Source organism: Myotis brandtii, unplaced genomic scaffold, assembly GCF_000412655.1.
Source record: "Myotis brandtii unplaced genomic scaffold, ASM41265v1 scaffold191, whole genome shotgun sequence".
NCBI classification, from domain to species: Eukaryota; Metazoa; Chordata; class Mammalia; order Chiroptera; family Vespertilionidae; genus Myotis; species Myotis brandtii.
In genome coordinates this window covers 1,407,612-1,425,660 of record NW_005357115.1, presented here as the reverse complement: position 1 = coordinate 1,425,660, position 18,049 = coordinate 1,407,612, and the positions used below count along the sequence as shown (strand labels likewise).

General features: G+C 40.2%; 1 protein-coding gene across 1 annotated transcript in view; it reads left to right on the top strand.

The window, feature by feature from the left end:
* The window catches only part of CDKL4 (cyclin-dependent kinase-like 4), a 20,399-nt gene extending 2,487 nt beyond the window's left edge, over positions 1-17,912 (top strand). The window contains exons 3-10 of the mRNA XM_005864738.2: positions 1,282-1,403; positions 4,896-4,968; positions 6,826-6,916; positions 7,803-8,000; positions 9,203-9,285; positions 10,709-10,765; positions 14,621-14,755; positions 16,721-17,912. Of these exons, the coding sequence (XP_005864800.1) occupies positions 1,282-1,403; positions 4,896-4,968; positions 6,826-6,916; positions 7,803-8,000; positions 9,203-9,285; positions 10,709-10,765; positions 14,621-14,755; positions 16,721-16,822 (861 nt within the window). The 3' untranslated portion in view covers positions 16,823-17,912. The remainder of the gene's footprint in view (positions 1-1,281; positions 1,404-4,895; positions 4,969-6,825; positions 6,917-7,802; positions 8,001-9,202; positions 9,286-10,708; positions 10,766-14,620; positions 14,756-16,720) is intronic.
* The last annotated feature ends 137 nt before the right edge of the window (positions 17,913-18,049 follow it).

The following is an 18,049-nucleotide window of genomic DNA, read 5'->3' as shown; positions in this document are numbered from 1 at the left end:
TGATTTGGTGCTCTGAGGATATTTTTAATGTATAATAAATGCCCCTTTCCCAGACTACTGAGCAGCAGGCACGCCGTCACAGGGTGATATTTCTTTTGGTCAAGCCATGCTTACGAATGCTGAGGTAGGGGATGCTGTGTAGGTCCTCGTACTTAGGAATCTATACTGGGCCTGCAAAATATTTATTAAGAAATGAAATGAAATGGAAATGAAAAAGTATCTCTATCAGGAGAGAAAGGGATTCCCAGATGCTATAGCTGATGCAACAAAGCTGTGAGATATATATATATAAATATGTAAATAGCACAGTTTGCAAAAATGATTTGTCTACTAAACTGGGAAAACAACAGGGAAGATGAGTTATAAGTAGGAGTGATCAGGTGTCCTGGTCTAGAACCAGACTCTGTCTGGTTAGCATCCTCCTTCAGAAGTGTCCTGGTTTATACGCTAAACTATAGGGTCACCCTAGATATAGGTAGGGCGACCCTAAGTGTCCGGTTTCCTGGGACAGCCCTGGATTATACTCATTACCCTGGTATGATGCTAAATTACAGAGTTGCTCTAGTGATGGCTTATCTTAATCAGGATTTTTCCTTTGGTCTACACAACCTTAAACAGAGGCTGCCTTGTGGAAGGCTTCAGTTTGGGAAGAGAATTTAACACAACATTTAAGCATAAGAGAGAATAATAAAATCAGAGAACAAAGCTGGAAAATGACAAATTAAAGACAGACTAATGCGTGGACTCCTAGAATAGGCACTTGAATCGGATTGAAGGTTAGGATCTTGTATTTTTGAGAGCCAACGCTAAAATCCAGACTGGGTTTAAATCCAGCTGACATTTACAGTAAATCCATGGCAATCTGTGAGCTGCTAGTAAATGGGTATTGATGAGTTTTGTAGTCTTACACAATAATTCCATTTCCTCATTTTTTATTCAGGTTATTTTATCACACATATTTAGAATTTCCCCAAAATGCTGAAGTATTTGTTGTTGTAGAGCTTATGTTTTAAGTTGTGTACTTTATTTGTTATCTCCATAGAGATTCAGGTTAGTTACCATCTATTATGGGTGCATGAGACAAATTCTTACATTTTTCTTGCAACTTTAAGATTCCTTGATTCTTACTAAAGGTAAGAATTCTTACAGGGATGGTTTCTCTTGTAAGCAACTGTAATAAAATTCTCCACAAGACCTCCTGCTCTTATTGTTGTAAGGGGTCCAGGGAGAAATGTGTACAGGGGACAAGTCACCAAGTTTTGTATTTCAATTCCTTTGCAGCAATTAAAACACCCAAACCTTGTGAACCTCATTGAGGTGTTCAGGAGAAAGAGGAAAATACATTTAGTCTTTGAATACTGTGATCACACACTTTTAAATGAGCTGGAAAGAAGTCCAAATGGGTAAGTAATCTAGCAACTGAAGCTCTGTGTGGTCGGGTCCCAGTTTCAGTCCCGGTGGGATTAACTCCGGCAAACTTCAAATCAGAGCCGCAGTTCCCCTTTCTACCCAGATGCACCTGCTGGCTACCCCTCTCCAGTCTCAGTTAGGATGTGCTCAGAGGGCAAATGAGTATTAGCCTAGAGTAGAAATAATTAGGAAGACAAACCTACACATGTAAATCACAATGCATTTTGAGGCCAAATTATGTATTGGGGCCCGAGCCGGTTTGGTTCAGTGGATAGAGCGTTGGCCTGTGGACTGAAGGGTCCCGGGTTCGATTCCGGTCAAGGGCACTTGCCCAAGTTGTGGGCTCGATCCCCAATTCGGGACATTTAAGAGGCAGCCGATCAATGAATGATTCTCTCTCCCTTTCCCTCCTCTCTGAAATCAATAAAAATATATTTTTAAAAAAGATGCATTGAAATAAAAATTCCAGAGTAAATATTTAAAAAATAAATGTTATGTATTGGATTGTCTGAATTCAGGGAATGAATCGTGGTTCAATATCAGGAAGTCTATTCACATAATAGATTAAAATAGAAAATATATATATTGTATGTTGGTAAAATCTGAAAGGCAGTTGATAAATTCAGTATCCTTTTCTGATTTTTTTTAAACCTTAGCAAACTAGGATTAAAATACTTTATTAGCACGCGCGCGTGCACACACACACACACATCCCTACACAGACCCTCTTCCAATCAACAGCTAATTTTATACTCAACACTAAAGGAACCACCATGAAAGTGGAAAACAAGACAAGGACATCAGTTGTCACCCCAGCTGGGATTTGAACTCTCTCTCATAGTGCTCAAAATGGCTATGCTATTCTTTCTAACTCTTAAAATTTTTAAACACTATTGTCTCAGGTTTGGCTCTACGCCAGTGGTTCTCAACCTTCCTAATGCCGCGACCCTTTAATACAGTTCCTCATGTTGTGGTGACCCCCAATTTCATTGTTACAAATTGAACATAATTAAAGCATAGTGATTCATCACAAAAACAATATGTAATTATATATGTGTTTTCCGATGGTCTTAGGCGACCCCTGTGAAAGGGTCGTTCGACCCCCAAAGGGGTCGCAACCTACAGGTTGAGAACCGCTGCTCTAGGCAAAGGGAGACCATTAAGCTGTGTCAGAATTCAGTACAGGAAACAGAAATCACTCCAGAAATTTCAGATGGAGGTGATTTAATACTGAGAACTAGGTGCTTTCACAGTATTAATAATTAGAGGCGCTAGGCTAGAGGCAAAGGACTGCCACCAGACCGCTGATGTCACTGGCATGTCACCATAACTGTGACCCAGATCGGGAAACTGCCCTGAGAAAAATGCTGCCACACACTTGTTGCTGTTTCTCAGCATTTACCCTAGCCCCACATGGTGATGTCTTGTTGCTAGTACCCCACCCAAGTCATATACAGGTGGAAGGCCAGCTACATCTGCATGATTCATTCAGTTTTCAAAAAGTGATCTGAGCATATTAAGTATCCAGATATGATGAAATAGTAAAGCTGAGTGATGGGTGTGTTTGGAATATCAGATAAGTTTAAATTTAAAAACTTACATTTGATAAAAAATCTTGCTTCAGAGTTTTTCTTTTTGAAATATGCAAACAGCAATCCCATCTCATGACTGGGATTGAAAAACAACACCACACTGAGAAAAATAGTTGTAGCACATATGCAGACTCTGACATACATTGAGTCTTCATAAGTCAGAAGGGAGTAAACAGACCAATCAAAAAAGCGGTAAAGACTCTGAACAGGAAATACACAAAAGAAGAAATGTAATAGCCAATGATCATGTAAAAATTAACTTCACTAATAGTTAATGACATGCAAATGAAAACCAAAATGAGGCCTTTTTATTTTAACCACAGATTGGCAAGCATAACCCTGCAAAACCAAATGAGGAGATAGGGCCTTTAATGCACAGATGTTTTGTGGGGGTGTAAATGGGCATAACCTTCCTTAGGGAAGGTAGTTTGGCAGCGTGTAACTGTGAAGGCGTCATTCCTGGGACCGTGAGGTGAGCAATGGGAAGACAGCAGAAAAGTTAAAGGGACTGTCATTCCTCTAATTTGTAGAGACGGTTACACAGAGCACATTTCTCCCAGCCAGAATACAAGTTGTCCAGCTCCCCAGTTCCCCATGGAAAACACACCTGCCCATCCATGGTATTTCCCAATGTTTTCCACACAGTGTAAGGATTCTGCAGGGACCAAGCTCCCAGGCTCCCATTCCCAGGCCCTTTATTCTCCCTGGCCTTCCCTGGCTCTGCACCCACCTGCTGACCAGGTGTAAGTCACTTTTACAGAACAGCCCCAGCACTTGCTTGAGTTTTTACCACCAACATGAATTGGGCGACTTGACGGTCAGTCTTCAAGCATACCTCTTTTCCTGCAAAGCCAGGCCTCAGGTCTCCCTGAGGTTCATCCCTGAGGATCAAAATGCAACATGCACCTACCATTGGTCCCAGAAATCCCACTTCTAGAGCTTACCTTAAAAGATAGTTGCACAAATGCAGTGAGATGGATGATTACATATATTCATTGAAGCATTGTTACTAGAAATAAAAATTGGATCAACCTAACTGCTCATCAATGGAGACTAAGTAAATTATGATACATCCATATGGTATGGTACTTTACAACCACAAAATATCTGTGTACGTATTAATATTTCTACTTCTGTGCATAAAAGTGTCTGAAAGAGGCAGGGAAGTGGCGGAGGATGCACTGGGTGGTTAGGCAGGTATCAGAGAAGAGTTCATAGATACACTTTCATGTTTTTTGAATTTTAAACCATATGAATGTATTTTTTTATATTTTATTGATTTTTTACAGAGAGGAAGGGAGAGGGATAGAGAGTTAGAAACATCGATGAGAGAGAAACATCGATCAGCTGCCTCCTGCACACCTCCTACTGAGGATGTGCCCGCAACCAAGGTACATGCCCTTGACCGGAATCGAACCTGGGACCTTTCAGTCTGCAGGCCGACGCTCTATCCACTGAGCCAAACCGGTTAGGGCATATGAATGTATTTTTTAATATTAAAGTTAAAAAGTAAATTTGAACACACAAAGGGAAGAGAAACAGAGGTGCCTAGAGGAACAGCCACCGTAGGTGATGGCAGTTATTTGGGGGGAGCAAGATGCGAATCAACACTTTTTATTCCTTCACTTTTCTGTGTTGTGTGAGTTTTCATGTTAAGCCTGTATCATTTTTGCAGATGTGAAAATTGAAACTTAAAGAGGAAATTATGTAATTACAATGAAAAAATAGTAAAGCGATTTTCATTAAAACATTTTTAAAGAGCATTTCCAAGGCACCCTTTGCACTGTGTTTGCTGGCCATCACAAGCCCACTCACTCCACTTCTGTTCTCGCTTCTGCTCCTGTAACCCCATCCCAGGAGTTTTTTAATTTCCTCTTTTATTTTTTTCCCTAGAGTTGCTGATGGAGTGATTAAAAGTGTATTATGGCAAACACTTCAAGCTCTTAATTTCTGTCATCAACATAACGTAAGTGACATTTTCTAATGCATTTGTTAATTCTTCATGATGACTCTTCTAAGTAGCTCAGGGGTGTCTTTGAAGAGCTAAAAACAGGGAGAGTAAGAACCAGAAGAGCAAAACAAAAGAAAGTTACCAAATATGAGGAAAAACAATGCATTATTTGTGGCCCTTTTCCAATTTCTATAAGAACCAAATTTCTAATTCCTTATGAATTAAAAGTTTGTATGAACTTAATGTTTCTTTTTGCCTCAGTACTACTGATTCCTATGACTATTTTTAAATTGGATTAAAATAAGTTCTCTAGAGTGTAATCCACTTTGGCACTTTGTTTTGTTTTTATGTCTCTTAAGTCTTTTATTCTATAATAGTCCCCCTTCCCCTACCTTTTAAAAATTCTTTTTCATCATTACTTTTTTATAGCCGTAGTTCTTCAAACCCAAGCATGCATCACAATGCCCAGAAGGTCTTGCTAAGACACAGTTTGCTGGGTCCACCCCCAGAGTATCAGATTCCATGGGGCTGGGATAGGACCCGAGAATTTGCATTTCCAAGCATTTTCCTGGTTGATACAGAAGCTGCTGGTCCAAGATCCACACTTTGAGTCCCACTGTGTTACTGAAATCATTCTGACTGATTGCATCCTGTGTCAAACTGAACTTGGTCTTTTGCCTGTTTTTCCTTTAAATTGGCATTTATATCTAGAGGCTTGATCATTTTCAGGTTCATTTTTCTTCACACAAGAATAGTTCATACATAGTGCTGTGCACTTTTTATTGCATCCACATCATGAGGCATCCAATGTCTGGTTGTCCCACTGAGCCACACCAACCAGGCCAGAAATTTTAGACTTCGATGCAAACTCATTTGAGGAACATAACCTGTTCTTTGTAAATCACCAACTTTTGTGAGTATGACTCAAAGTGTTAATCCAGGTTTCATAAATGGGTTACCTAAAAGGTAGAATATCAAAATGAAGGTGGTTTATATTACAACAATGTATTTTTTAAATTAATAGCTAAGGCCTACGGCTTTTAAGGGGCCTCAAAAGGTTTAACAGTTGACAGTGGCTGAATTGAGACTACCTGAACTAGCTTCTATTGCCAGTGCCATTTTTGTGACCAAAAATAAATTAAGGATTTAACATGTTCTCTTCCTAGATAGTTGCTCTAGAAGCAAAGAGAAATTATTAGAACTGTTCATTTGACAGCAACACTTACAGGGACGGACAGCACAGCAGAGAAGTGAGGCAGAGGAGCCGATTACTATGATGCTCCATCTGGGACTGTCAGTGGCTTCCCGCAATCACAGTGTTGTTGTGGGGATGAGCTACTTACTTCATGTGAAGGCGCTTTGGGAAGTACAGAGCTCTGCCTGGGGGCTGAGTTAGAGAACAAGAGCACCATCATTCTTATCATGTGGCCCTCTCTCAGGAGGGCTGCCAATCCTAATTATAAGGGAGTTTTGTTTATCACTCAAACGTTTCTCCAGTTTCTCAAATGTGAATGTGATTCTTGGGTGGCAGTAGTTCTTATTATAGGTACACTGAGACTCACCTCATCGAGGGTTTTACTCTTACAGTTAAAATAGAACCCGGTAAAAAGTGGAAGAAGTAAGTGTATGATACTGCCTTCTCTCCCCACAAAAAAGTCAGTTTTTATATCCAACAATTATTTCTTCACTGATGTAACAACATTTTTTTTTCTTTTGGTGTGATGAGTGAAAAATTGCCAATTTAAGTTCTTTGAAGAAAACTATATTTATTTTTATCTCACAGACTATGTTTATCTCTCATTTAAAGTAAGAGGTAATGTTTTCTATGCTTTGTAATTTTGATGGCTCAAATAATTAAATATTATCTTACAGTGTATTCACAGAGATGTAAAACCTGAAAATATTCTAATAACTAAACAAGGAATAATCAAGATATGTGACTTTGGATTTGCACGAATTCTGAGTGAGTAACCACTTTTTACTAACTTACTCAACTCAGATGATTATAAAATAATATAGTTGAAAACCTCACTTTAGATATTGAATGAATGCAAATGTCTATTGTTATTATTCAGAAATGAAAATCTCACTTTCACCTTTAGTCACTGCATTAATTAGCACTTCAGCTCCGCTCCATTCAACTAGAATTTATTGGACATCACATTTATATGCTTTTCCCCATAGGAGAAGAAAAGGGTTATAAGGTGCATTTCTGCTCTGCATGCTCTTATAATCTCAAGTAAAATAAACAAAAGAGTAATGCAGGCTGGTTGGCAAGGAAGTGCAAAAGTGAAGGTGCAGACGGTTCCCTGGAGGGAGATGCTCATGGGGGCTGGAGTGGTTGGCAAATAACTTCACAGAGCTGGTGAGACTAGAGAGTGAACTGACCGTTAAAGAGAGGATTCAGAGACAGTGCTAAGAAAGAGGGAATCATCCCAGACAGGGAGGAACCAAGGGGGGAGGGGGACAAGTCAGTGTTGCTCCCCAGATCTAGAACTGCACCAGGCTGGCAGCATACACATTGCAAGGTGGTGTGTACACCGTCAGCATCCGGACAGGACCCAGGCACAGGGGACTTGACCGTGCATTTGGAAGCTGGTTTACACTTGACCTTACACTAGAAATTGTCAGTCACACTGCCCTCTGTTCGGGATTACATAGATGTTAACCAGCAAAGGTGCCTCTGGAAGTTGAATGCACAGTGTAACTGTTTCCTCAATCGGCATCACGGCATGAACTGTTAGGAGTGTGTGGCTGCTGAGAGTTTTGAAGCGTGCCTCGGGCCTGCTCTTAGGAGGAGTTCACATGTTGGGAACAGAGGACCCGCCTCATCTGATCGATGTTTGCAGTTCCAGGAGATGCCTACACTGACTATGTCGCTACGAGATGGTACCGAGCTCCTGAGCTTCTTGTGGGAGACACTCAGTACGGCTCTTCAGTCGACATATGGGCTACCGGCTGCGTGTTTGCAGAGCTCCTGACCAGCCAGCCGCTCTGGCCGGGAAAATCAGATGTGGATCAACTTTATCTGATCATCAGGACTCTGGGTAGGAGCTGCGTTTTATGGCTTACAACTCCCTAAGTTGTCATGGTAACAGCATGCCATTGTAATGACCAGCAGGGGCTTTCTGCCTCTCCAAGGTGCTGGTCAGGATGGTGGGGTCTGGGTTGGAGCCAAAACCCAACCCTTTCCTCAATCTGTCCAGCCATTAGTCCCTCACTGAGGAATTTCCAGATCCTTTCCATGTCAAGCCACTTAGCCAAGGAATAAACTACACATCTGCTCTCTGTATTGGGCTCTACAGCTAAGGATGTGCATCAGCTGTAGACCTTACTCTTAGGAGGTATTAGATCAAATGCCATTTCTGTCCACTGTAAAAGAGGGTTTGCCTTTTACATGGCAACATTGTTTGTGATGCCTTTTTAGAAATGAGAAGCTGGGGCTCGGGGCTTCCATGATTGGCCTAAAGTGCAGAATAGGAATGGAACTCGGAGAATCCCTTTCCTCATGTGTCAGCATCCTCAGCAGTGGTCTGCCTCCTGTCTGGAAGGGAATATAACCCAGAAGGTTACCTGCAGCTTTACTCTGGCACCATGGCTGCAAAGATACATCTACACACAGAATGAACATTTATTAATTCCTTCCCATAGGCTCTCCTGGCAGCGTGGGTGCCGGGCAAGGGAATTACTGCTGTCCGGTCTGGTTCCAACACATTCTTCTGGACAATTCTGCAGGATGAAAAATGTGGGGGAGAGTATCACCTCAGGACGCGCCTCTAGTGTATTTTGTTTGATTGATTTCCTGAAAAGGCCAGTGGAAATTTACATCAGGTAGATACTAGACAGGCCTGAGTTTGAAATCAGGTCTGTCATTAAATGACCATGTGACTTTAGACAGGTTACTAAACTCTAAGCCTCATTCTCATTGATACAGTGGTGACTGAAAGTGGCACCCATTGTTAGATTGTATGAGATTAAGTAAGGTCCCGTGTGTAAAGGCCTCCGCACCGTGTCTTACCTCCTCGTTTGGTGGAGGCTGTATGCAGGCCACGCTACCTGTGGCAGAGAGTTGTGTGGGAGAACTGACCTTACCTGAGAAGGTGACTTTAGGCAGGGACCTATTCCTTCCAAATCTGAGGCCACAGTCAGGATCAGCATTTCCTTCGCATCTGGACCTCAGAAGTTAACCATTTAAACACTGTATTACTTTTATAAACTGAGCATAAATTATGTGGTTTGTATTTTATAGGAAAACTAATCCCAAGACATCAGTCCATCTTTAAAAGTAACCAATTTTTCCATGGCATCAGTATTCCTGAACCAGAAGACATGGTAACTGCTCAATTTCGGATGGTTTATTATTTGTGTTCCTACTTTCTTTAAAAGGGTAGTTATTTTTCTTGTGTGTTTTTTAATTTTTATGCCTTTAGCTCCTGTTTTCCTTATGCCACACTAACACAGATCAAAGAAACTATATAAAACTATATGAATTGATCAGGAGAATGCTTATAAAGTTTACTTGCCCTATCCGAAAGCTAATTTAATATTAGCTTTGAACTGCAAGTCTGTTTAGTTCCTTACACAAATAACTGATCCTTCTAGTCAAAACACTCAGGTACCTTTTCCTGAAATAATTATTATCTCATAAACAATACTTACTGTAGTACTTTTTTATTTTGAAAAAATGCATTCTCTGTTTTTCAGCATGCGAAACAAAGCTCAAATCAATAGAAACCATTTTTTCACAAAGTATATTTTCACACAGAAGGTCATTCTACAGAATGATCCTCACTGTATCCAAGTCAAAACTCCAGACTGCGATGCTCACCTCCACACTCTCGCTCTGGGCTTTGCCTTTCTCTGGGAATGTATCACCCACTACCTGACCCTCTTACATTCTGTACACATAGATTTCCTGTTTGTGTTACCTAAGTTTGGGCTGTGATCTTTAAAACTCCATATGGTCTGGATTCTGCCTATAGAATGGACTGTTCATAGGTGTGTGTCCACACTCACACTGCCTAGGTTGGAATCAGAGGGGTGCAGGGAGGGGAAAGTCTGTAAAGACAGATCATGATTTACGGCACAGATGAACAATCTGAGGTTTAAGACGTCCCAGCTATCTCTAGACACCATCTTTGTTTTAAATGTATTTCATATAATAGCTTGATTTATATACTGGCTCTCTTTTATTAAATATAATAAAAGGTTAAAAGTTGATTTACAAGGCTAGAGGTTAAATTACAAAAGAACATGCAATTTAAAGAATAAAGCAACAAATACACAGTAAGAATGTTACCACAATCTTTGAAACTTCCTCCTCCCTGAATTCTCTCCTCAATCCCATCCTCCTCCCTCCTCACTATTCTGAGTTTATGTTCATCATCCCATGGCTTTCTGTATTGCTCTTACACATGAAGTTCAATGTAATTTTCACTGATGCTCAAAGCCTTCCTGTGAGTAGATCAGACACAAGTATTATAGGACTGTTGTAATATTTCCGAAGGGGACATTTGGAACCCACATTTATCAAACATCAATTGCAAGACATTGTGAAATTAAGAAAATAACTCCAATTTTTGTCTTTCAAGTATTTACACTATAGTGTAACATTATGTAAAAATATGATTTTTATTAAAAGAAATTATCTAACCTACTAGGGAGTCTTTTTTCAAAGTGTTCTTCTTATTAATATATTAAGATATACATTACGTTGTTTTTATGTAATGTTAAAAGTTTTTACTTTATGTCCTAGGAAACTCTTGACGAAAAATTTTCAGATGCTCATCCCATGGCTTTGAATTTTATGAAGGTACTTAAGAATCACTTATAATCATTATTGACTGCAAATTGTAATGATTGAAGCTGGTAACTCTGGGAGGAGAGGGCAGTAGTACAAATAATGCCAAAGTAGGATGTAGTCATTGAAAATGATAAGGAACTATAAAATCATTATAGTTAAAGGAACATCAGTGGTGTAAGCAGTACTCTTTCTAGGAGATGGCCCTGGCTGGGTGGCTCGGTTAGTTGGAGCATCATCCTGTACACCAAAAGTTGCAGGTTTGACTCCTGCTTATGGCACATACTGAGGTTATGGGTTCAATCCCCACTGAGAGTGCATAAAGGAGGCAACCAAGTGATGTTTTTCTCTCCCTTCCTCTCTCTAAAATCAATATAAAGAACATATCCTTGGGTGAGGATTAAAAAAAGTTTTTTTAATTAATATAATTGGGGTTTGCTGTGATGAACACCATTACTTCTTTTGCATTCATTAGAAATTTGAATATTAAGTTAGTATATTCAGACTATGGAAGTTTATGATGTTGAAGGTATAGAACAGCACAGTCCAGTATGGTAGCCACTGCATGTTACTATTGAGCACTTGAAATATGGCCTACTTGAATTGAGATGTACTAGATTTCTATTAAATTACTATTAAAAATATAAAATATTTCATTAATATTTTAAAATATTAATTGCATGTTGAACATTTTAGATATGTTGAGTTAAATAAAATTTTTAATGATTTTTAAAAAATTAATAGAAGACCAGGCAAAGTCCGAGTCATATAGACACCATAAATGGCCTCTGCACGGGGCCTAAAAGAGATAGTTAAGCAAAGGACAAATTCTAGTAAAAAGTAGAAGAAATTCACCTATGACCAGGCTGCTATTCATGCTTGACCAACGGAGGGCATGCTAGATATGACTCTTCCATCAAAGTGCATACTAAAAGCCCTTAGGGGACAGGGATGGAGCTACCAGTAAAAGTATCTGTCTTTAACAACCAATTAAGTTCTATTTATAGCTGTGGTTTCCATATATTCATCAGAATGACCTGGAAGCTTTTTCAAAGCACACGTTCCAGTATCTAACCTCAGATTCCAGAAGCAGAATCTCTATATATAGGACCTTAGAATTTATATCATTAAATATCCCCCTGGGTGATTATGCTAAGCAGCCCAGTTGAAAACTCATATGACCTAGAAAGTGGAGCCATCTGGATGACCTAGAGTTGACCTTGTAGACCGGCCTTTGTGCCAGTGCTGGTCACTGCAAAGGTATTATCCAGGGTGCTGGATTCCTTCAGTCTGAGTCCTCCTGAGACCTGGAGCCTGACCCCTCTGTGCTCTCAGACTGCCCTTAGCCCTGCTCCACTGGACCTCAGCTGTCTTCTGCTGGTCTCACTGCTATGACCTGCCTTAACCCAGCACTTTGCAGGCCCTGTCCTAGAAGCCCCATTTCCTGACCTTGTTCTGGACAGGTTGATCTGACCCGCCTACAGTTTAACAAAACCCAGTTGGGGTGGGGGGTGTCAAGCACTGCAAGCCCAATCCATTCTCATGGTGAGGCCAGGCCTTCCTGTGGTTCCTCCTTCAACTAACCAGAGAAAAAACTCCCAGGACACGAAAACTCCACTGTATAACGCAGACTCCCTCTCCTCATCTCCGAAGTTGGAGTGCCCTGTTGGCCTGCCCAGGATTCTGGATGAAGCTAGTTTTGTCACTCAGCTATTTGATTTAGACTCAAAATGTTTGACCTGAGACCCAAGAACTCTCCTAAGTGCATCAAGGATTGTGCTACTCAGTGGGCCACACCCTATGTCCTAGACTCCTGCCCCATGTTAGATGGAGACAGGCTTTCTTTCATTAATTGCAATGGAGACATCTTTAACAACAAATGAGCATCAGCTACCATAACAGGTAGTTATCCCGAGAGACTGGGTCAGAATCTAGGCAAGGAACTGCTCAGGTGGGTGAAGTGCCAGCCACTGGCAGTGCCAAGGACAGTGGCGGAAATGCAGGGGCCAGTATGTGGCAGATCTGTGTTCTGTTCATTAGGTTTAAAATGAGACAATGGGTACAGTATTTATTTTTTATTACTAATATGTTTTCATAACCAAAACCATCCTATTCCTACATCAGTTTTATCTGGTCATCAAGAAGAAGACTGTAGATTCTTGGAAATTTTGAAGGACTTTGAGTGAAATTTGAAGTTTCAGGAAAAGGATCCTGACTTGGACTTTGCAGTTCCAAGTTCTTGTCCCTCATCTCTAAAACCTTTCCCATGTTAGGAGCCTCTTGGGTTACAGAAAGCTTTTAACCAGGCCGCCAAGAACTCAGAAGCCTCAGCTCCATCCAGGTCATCTCAGTGCACCTACAACTAATCCAGCGGGACATTGCTCCAGCTCAGGCCCCGTGGAGCAGCTCAGCTTTAACACTCTCTTCTTAAAAAACTAAAAATGCTCTTTAAAAAAAAGCAACCCATAGGTCTTTAGTGAAAGAGTAGATTTCAGTAGACTGAACATCCAAACAAGGAAGTGAATGAATTCAAGACATGGAAATAAAACTGGTAGTGCGATGATCTTTTAGATCTGGGGAGTGAAGTAGAGGAAGGGGGCAAAGAGTGTCTGTCTCAGTTTCCTAGGGCGAGCATAGCAAAGTACCAGGAACTGGGTGGCTCAAACAAATTTATTCTCACAATTGTGGGGACCAGGAATCTAAAATCAAGGTGTCAGCAGGGCCATGCTCTCTCTACCGTTAGATCTGGGGAGTGAAGTAGAGGAAGGGGGCAAAGAAGTGTCTGTCTCAGTTTCCTAGGGCGAGCATAGCCAAGTACCAGGAACTGGGTGGCTCGAACAACAAATTTATTCTCACAATTGTGGGGACCAGAAATCTAAAATCAAGGTGTCAGCAGGGGCATGCTCTCTCTACCACTCCTAGGGGAGGATCCTTCCTGGTCTCTTCCAGCCTCTGATGTCCCAGGCACTCTTGGGCTTCTGGCAGCAGAATCCAGTTTCTGCCTGTCTTTACATGATGTACACTGTGTGTGTCTGGCTTTGCATGTCTTCCCTCTTCATATGAAGACACCAATCAGATTGGAGTAGATCCCACACTACTTAGGTATGACCTCATTTTATCTAATTACATCTGCAAAGGCCCTATTTCCAAATAAGGTCACATTATGAGGTCCTGAGGGCTAGGACTTTAACGAATATTTTGGGGGTACACAGTTCAACCCATAAGAGTGCCCTTGAGACAAAGCAGAGATATTAAGTAGGCCATTGCACCTGTGGGTCCAGATTTCAAAGGAGAGGTCTGGATCAGACACATACATGTGGAAGTCTCTGGTAAACCTTGACCATTGAAGCCATTGAGCACCAATGAGATTAGCTAGAAACCTAGAACAAATGAGAAGAAAGGGGAACCTGGGATTGAGCTTTGAGAAATTTCATGCAACCGTTGTGGAGGAGAATGTAAAGGAGGAAAGGTTGGTTTGAAAAGGGATGGCCAGGAAGTAGGAGGAATGAAAGTGAGGCATCAGAGAAGCCAAAAGAAGAGTTTCAAGAAGGAGGACGTGGTCAGTTGCATCTAGCACTATTGGGAGGAGAACACAAAATATGGAAGTATATTTAAGGATAGGAAAGTAGAGATCATAGGTCTGAGTAGCAAGAACCACTTGAGAGTGGAATTGTGGAGGCAGAAGCCAGAGTGAAGTGAGGGAGAAATAGAGGTGACCACAGTTATTAGCAAGCTGTAAGCACTGGATAAAATACAGACTTGATTTTTCTAAACTCATATTTGCTCTATCCAGTGATTACTCAGAGTTTTGGGTCACAGTAACAACATAGGCCCCTCTTTTAATGTCTTCTTTGCTTTTCATCCAAGGAGTGTCTGAAGATGAATCCAGATGACAGATTAACCTGTGCCCAACTCCTGGAGAGCCCCTACTTTGATTCTCTCCGAGAAGACCAAATTAAAAGAAAAGCACGTAATGAAGGAAGAAGCAGAAAACATCAGCAGGTACCTCCATTCAAAGGTTAAAGTGCTATTAAAAAGATTTTTTTTCCTTTTCCTACGTTTCAAAGTGAGACTAGATGGACACCAAGACCTTATTTTTGCACTGGTTTAGTTGTATTTGTTTACCTAATAAATACTGGTTGATGTAATAAAATCATAAAGCTATGAAATATCCAAATTGTTACAAAGTCTTATTCCAAGTACACTTACTGCACAATTCTTTTGTTACACTGATTGGATATCCCACCCACCAGAACATGTACCCCAAATACAGCAGCTTCATACAATAATACCCCATTACAGCAGGACTGAGTTGAAACCCGCATGCAACGGAATCCCAGTACCTTTCCGTAGCCTCCAGACGTGCAGTACAGGACACGACTCTTCCATCTTTTCACCCCGCGGGCACGTAAGTCTGCCTTTCCTAGATTTTTTCTCCAAGACAAGGACAATTCTGGCCAGATGCAAAGGGATGAAACTCAGGTATCTGGGAACCAAATCCTATCCTCAGATGTACCAGTATTACATAAAAACATGGTAAATATGGTGGCAAACGTTGATTCTGCAGTTTATTAGGCGACTACTTTTTACTTGCTTTCAGAAAACTTTGAAGTTAAAACATAAATTCATAGAAGTTTTGTTTGGGGTCCCCGCCCCCTCATCTTATATCCCCAGCACCTAAAATAGTATTTTGTCATATAACTATGATCCAAATAACTAAATAGATAAGCAGTGGTTCTTAATAAGACAAGATGGTAGTTTTTAATTTATCAGAGACTAACAATCATCCCATTTTCGTTTGCTTAATCTTCCGCCTTTGATCTACTTCTTGGTCATTTATCTTCTCATTAGCATGTCCCAATAAAGGAAGAGAGCAGTCTTTTTTTCAACTATTTGATAGTTAAAATAGAAGTTTGTTGGGAGAGAAACAGTAGAGTAATCAATAAGGAGAACTATTATGGTGATTTCTCTGTATCCGAAACCTCTGGATCTCCAAATTTGTATTGCGTAGATCATTTTACTGTTAAAATTACATGTATGCAAGTTGAGCCCAATACAGTTTAGTTAACCAAAAGATTAGGGTTTGTTCAAATAAGTCTGAGGCAGCAGTATGAAATACGGTGTGACTTGTGTGTAAAAACACTGTCCCCTTCAAAACATCTCACTAGATTCCTTGCCTATGGCCTGGGAGGTCAACAGCAACACTGCTCCATCCTGCCTCTTGGTTCCCAACTCAAGTTCTGCCACACTGTCCTCAAATGGGGTGGGACGTGCTCCACCTTTAAGTCTCCAGTTCACAGCTGGACACTTAAAGCATCTCTCCACCACGTGAAGTCTCTGGAGGGCAGGGCCAAGATAAACAGGGATAGCTTTCAAGTCCTGGTTTTCTTTTTGAGGACACACCTCTTTCCCAGACACTTTGCTGTATCAGGAAAAAAAAAAATTCAGAAAGATCTTTTCATTCAGTCTGGTTTCATTTTGTGAGTTCAGATTTCTACTTCGATACCAACTTCTAGCTCTCTGAGTGATCACCAAGAAATTTATTAAGACTAAATATTGTTTAAAGTTGACAGTAAAGAAGTTTTTAATCTTTGCTGTCCCACCAATATCCTAAAATTAATATCCTAAATTTTTAAATTGGAGATGGGCACAAAGTAAGCCCTGGGAATTATCATTTAATAGCTGGTGAGCATGTGCCTTTTTAACACTGATACTCTGAAATTTTTAGATACTCCGAAATTGTGTATTGAAATAAATTAGAGTACATTCATAAGAAGCCTAGAATAAGTAATAGAATCTAATTTTCAAGTATCAGAATATCACAATTTTTAGAAAGGTATCTCTATTTAATGTTTTTTGACATCTTTGTACCACATGTATCCTTTTCTTTGCCACCTTTAAATCAAACTGTACAAGTAGGAATTGTTTTCAATTTACCTTCTTATTTTTGTCTTGTTCTGCTATTAGAATCAACTGTTGCCTCTCATACCAGGAAGCCACACCTCCCCCACACCTGATGGAAGAAAACAAGTCCTCCAGTTAAAATTTGATCATCTTCCAAACATTTAGGAAAATGTACTTTCAAGTGGAAAGTAATTTAATATGTACACATTTTTGTACAAGGGAGATAGGAATTCTCAGTGTTTCAAATGCAAATGAGCCATATGAAAATTAAGATGCCTTCTAGAATTGTTTTGCTCTGATCATTACTGATTCCTCTGCCCAGGCTTTTCACATGCCAGCTTTATCTCTTAGAACATTTTCTTAAAATGTTATAAAGTCTGAAACTGCACATATGGAGGAGATATTTTCAATCTCATCAGAGCAGCCCCTCAGGCAATTTATATTGAGAATTTGTGGGCTTTTACTTTGATTTATGAACAAGATTTGCATATACCATCTTGCTTCAGCTGACCACATACTGTCTTAGAGCAATATCAAATAGCTTGCCTCGCTGCTGTTTGTGTGAGAAATGACATTATGTTTCTGCATTTTAATTCACTCTTATTGTAACCAGGTCTGTTGAGTAATGCTGCTATTTTATTGGGTTTTCGTATTGGTATAGGAAGGGAACTTTAAAATGTCATTTATGTTTATTTTTTGATTCCAGGGTAGACTCTGCTTTCTCTTTCTCATGAGACATTGATGTTTCTGTTTTTAAAGCTAGCAGGAGAAAATGTTGTATATTTACACAGCAAATAGTGGATGAGCTACAAGGAATTACCATCTTCATAATACCCTGGGATAATGGGCTGCTGACTCTAATGCTGTCCTTTGGTGCATCATGGTTTGTTCTCCTTTTCTCCTCCTGGCTACATCTCGGTACCTAAACCTATCCTCCTGGCTGTATTTTCCAAATAGTTTATCATCAACAGTCTCTTCCAAACATTTGCATGCACAGCTTCTATGAACTTGTGCCGCCCTAAACTTGAGCATCATGGTCAAGTCAGGCCTGTGAACACTTCTGAGAGCAGGAAGATTCTCTTTCAGTTACCTTCATTTTGTGTCTCTTACCAAAAAAAAGAAGCAAACAAACAAAACACCTCAATAGGTGAGCCCAGTTTACACTGGGATATTTTCCCAAGTAAGCTTGACAGACCTATCTACATACAAACATATGTACATATATACACATATATGTTTATTTTTATTTTTTTTAAAATATATTTTATTGATTTTTTACAGAGAGGAAGGGAGAGAGATAGAGAGTTAGAAACATCGATGAGAGAGAAACATCGATCAGCCGCCTCCTGCACATCTCCTACTGGGGATGTGCCCGCAACCCAGGTACATGCC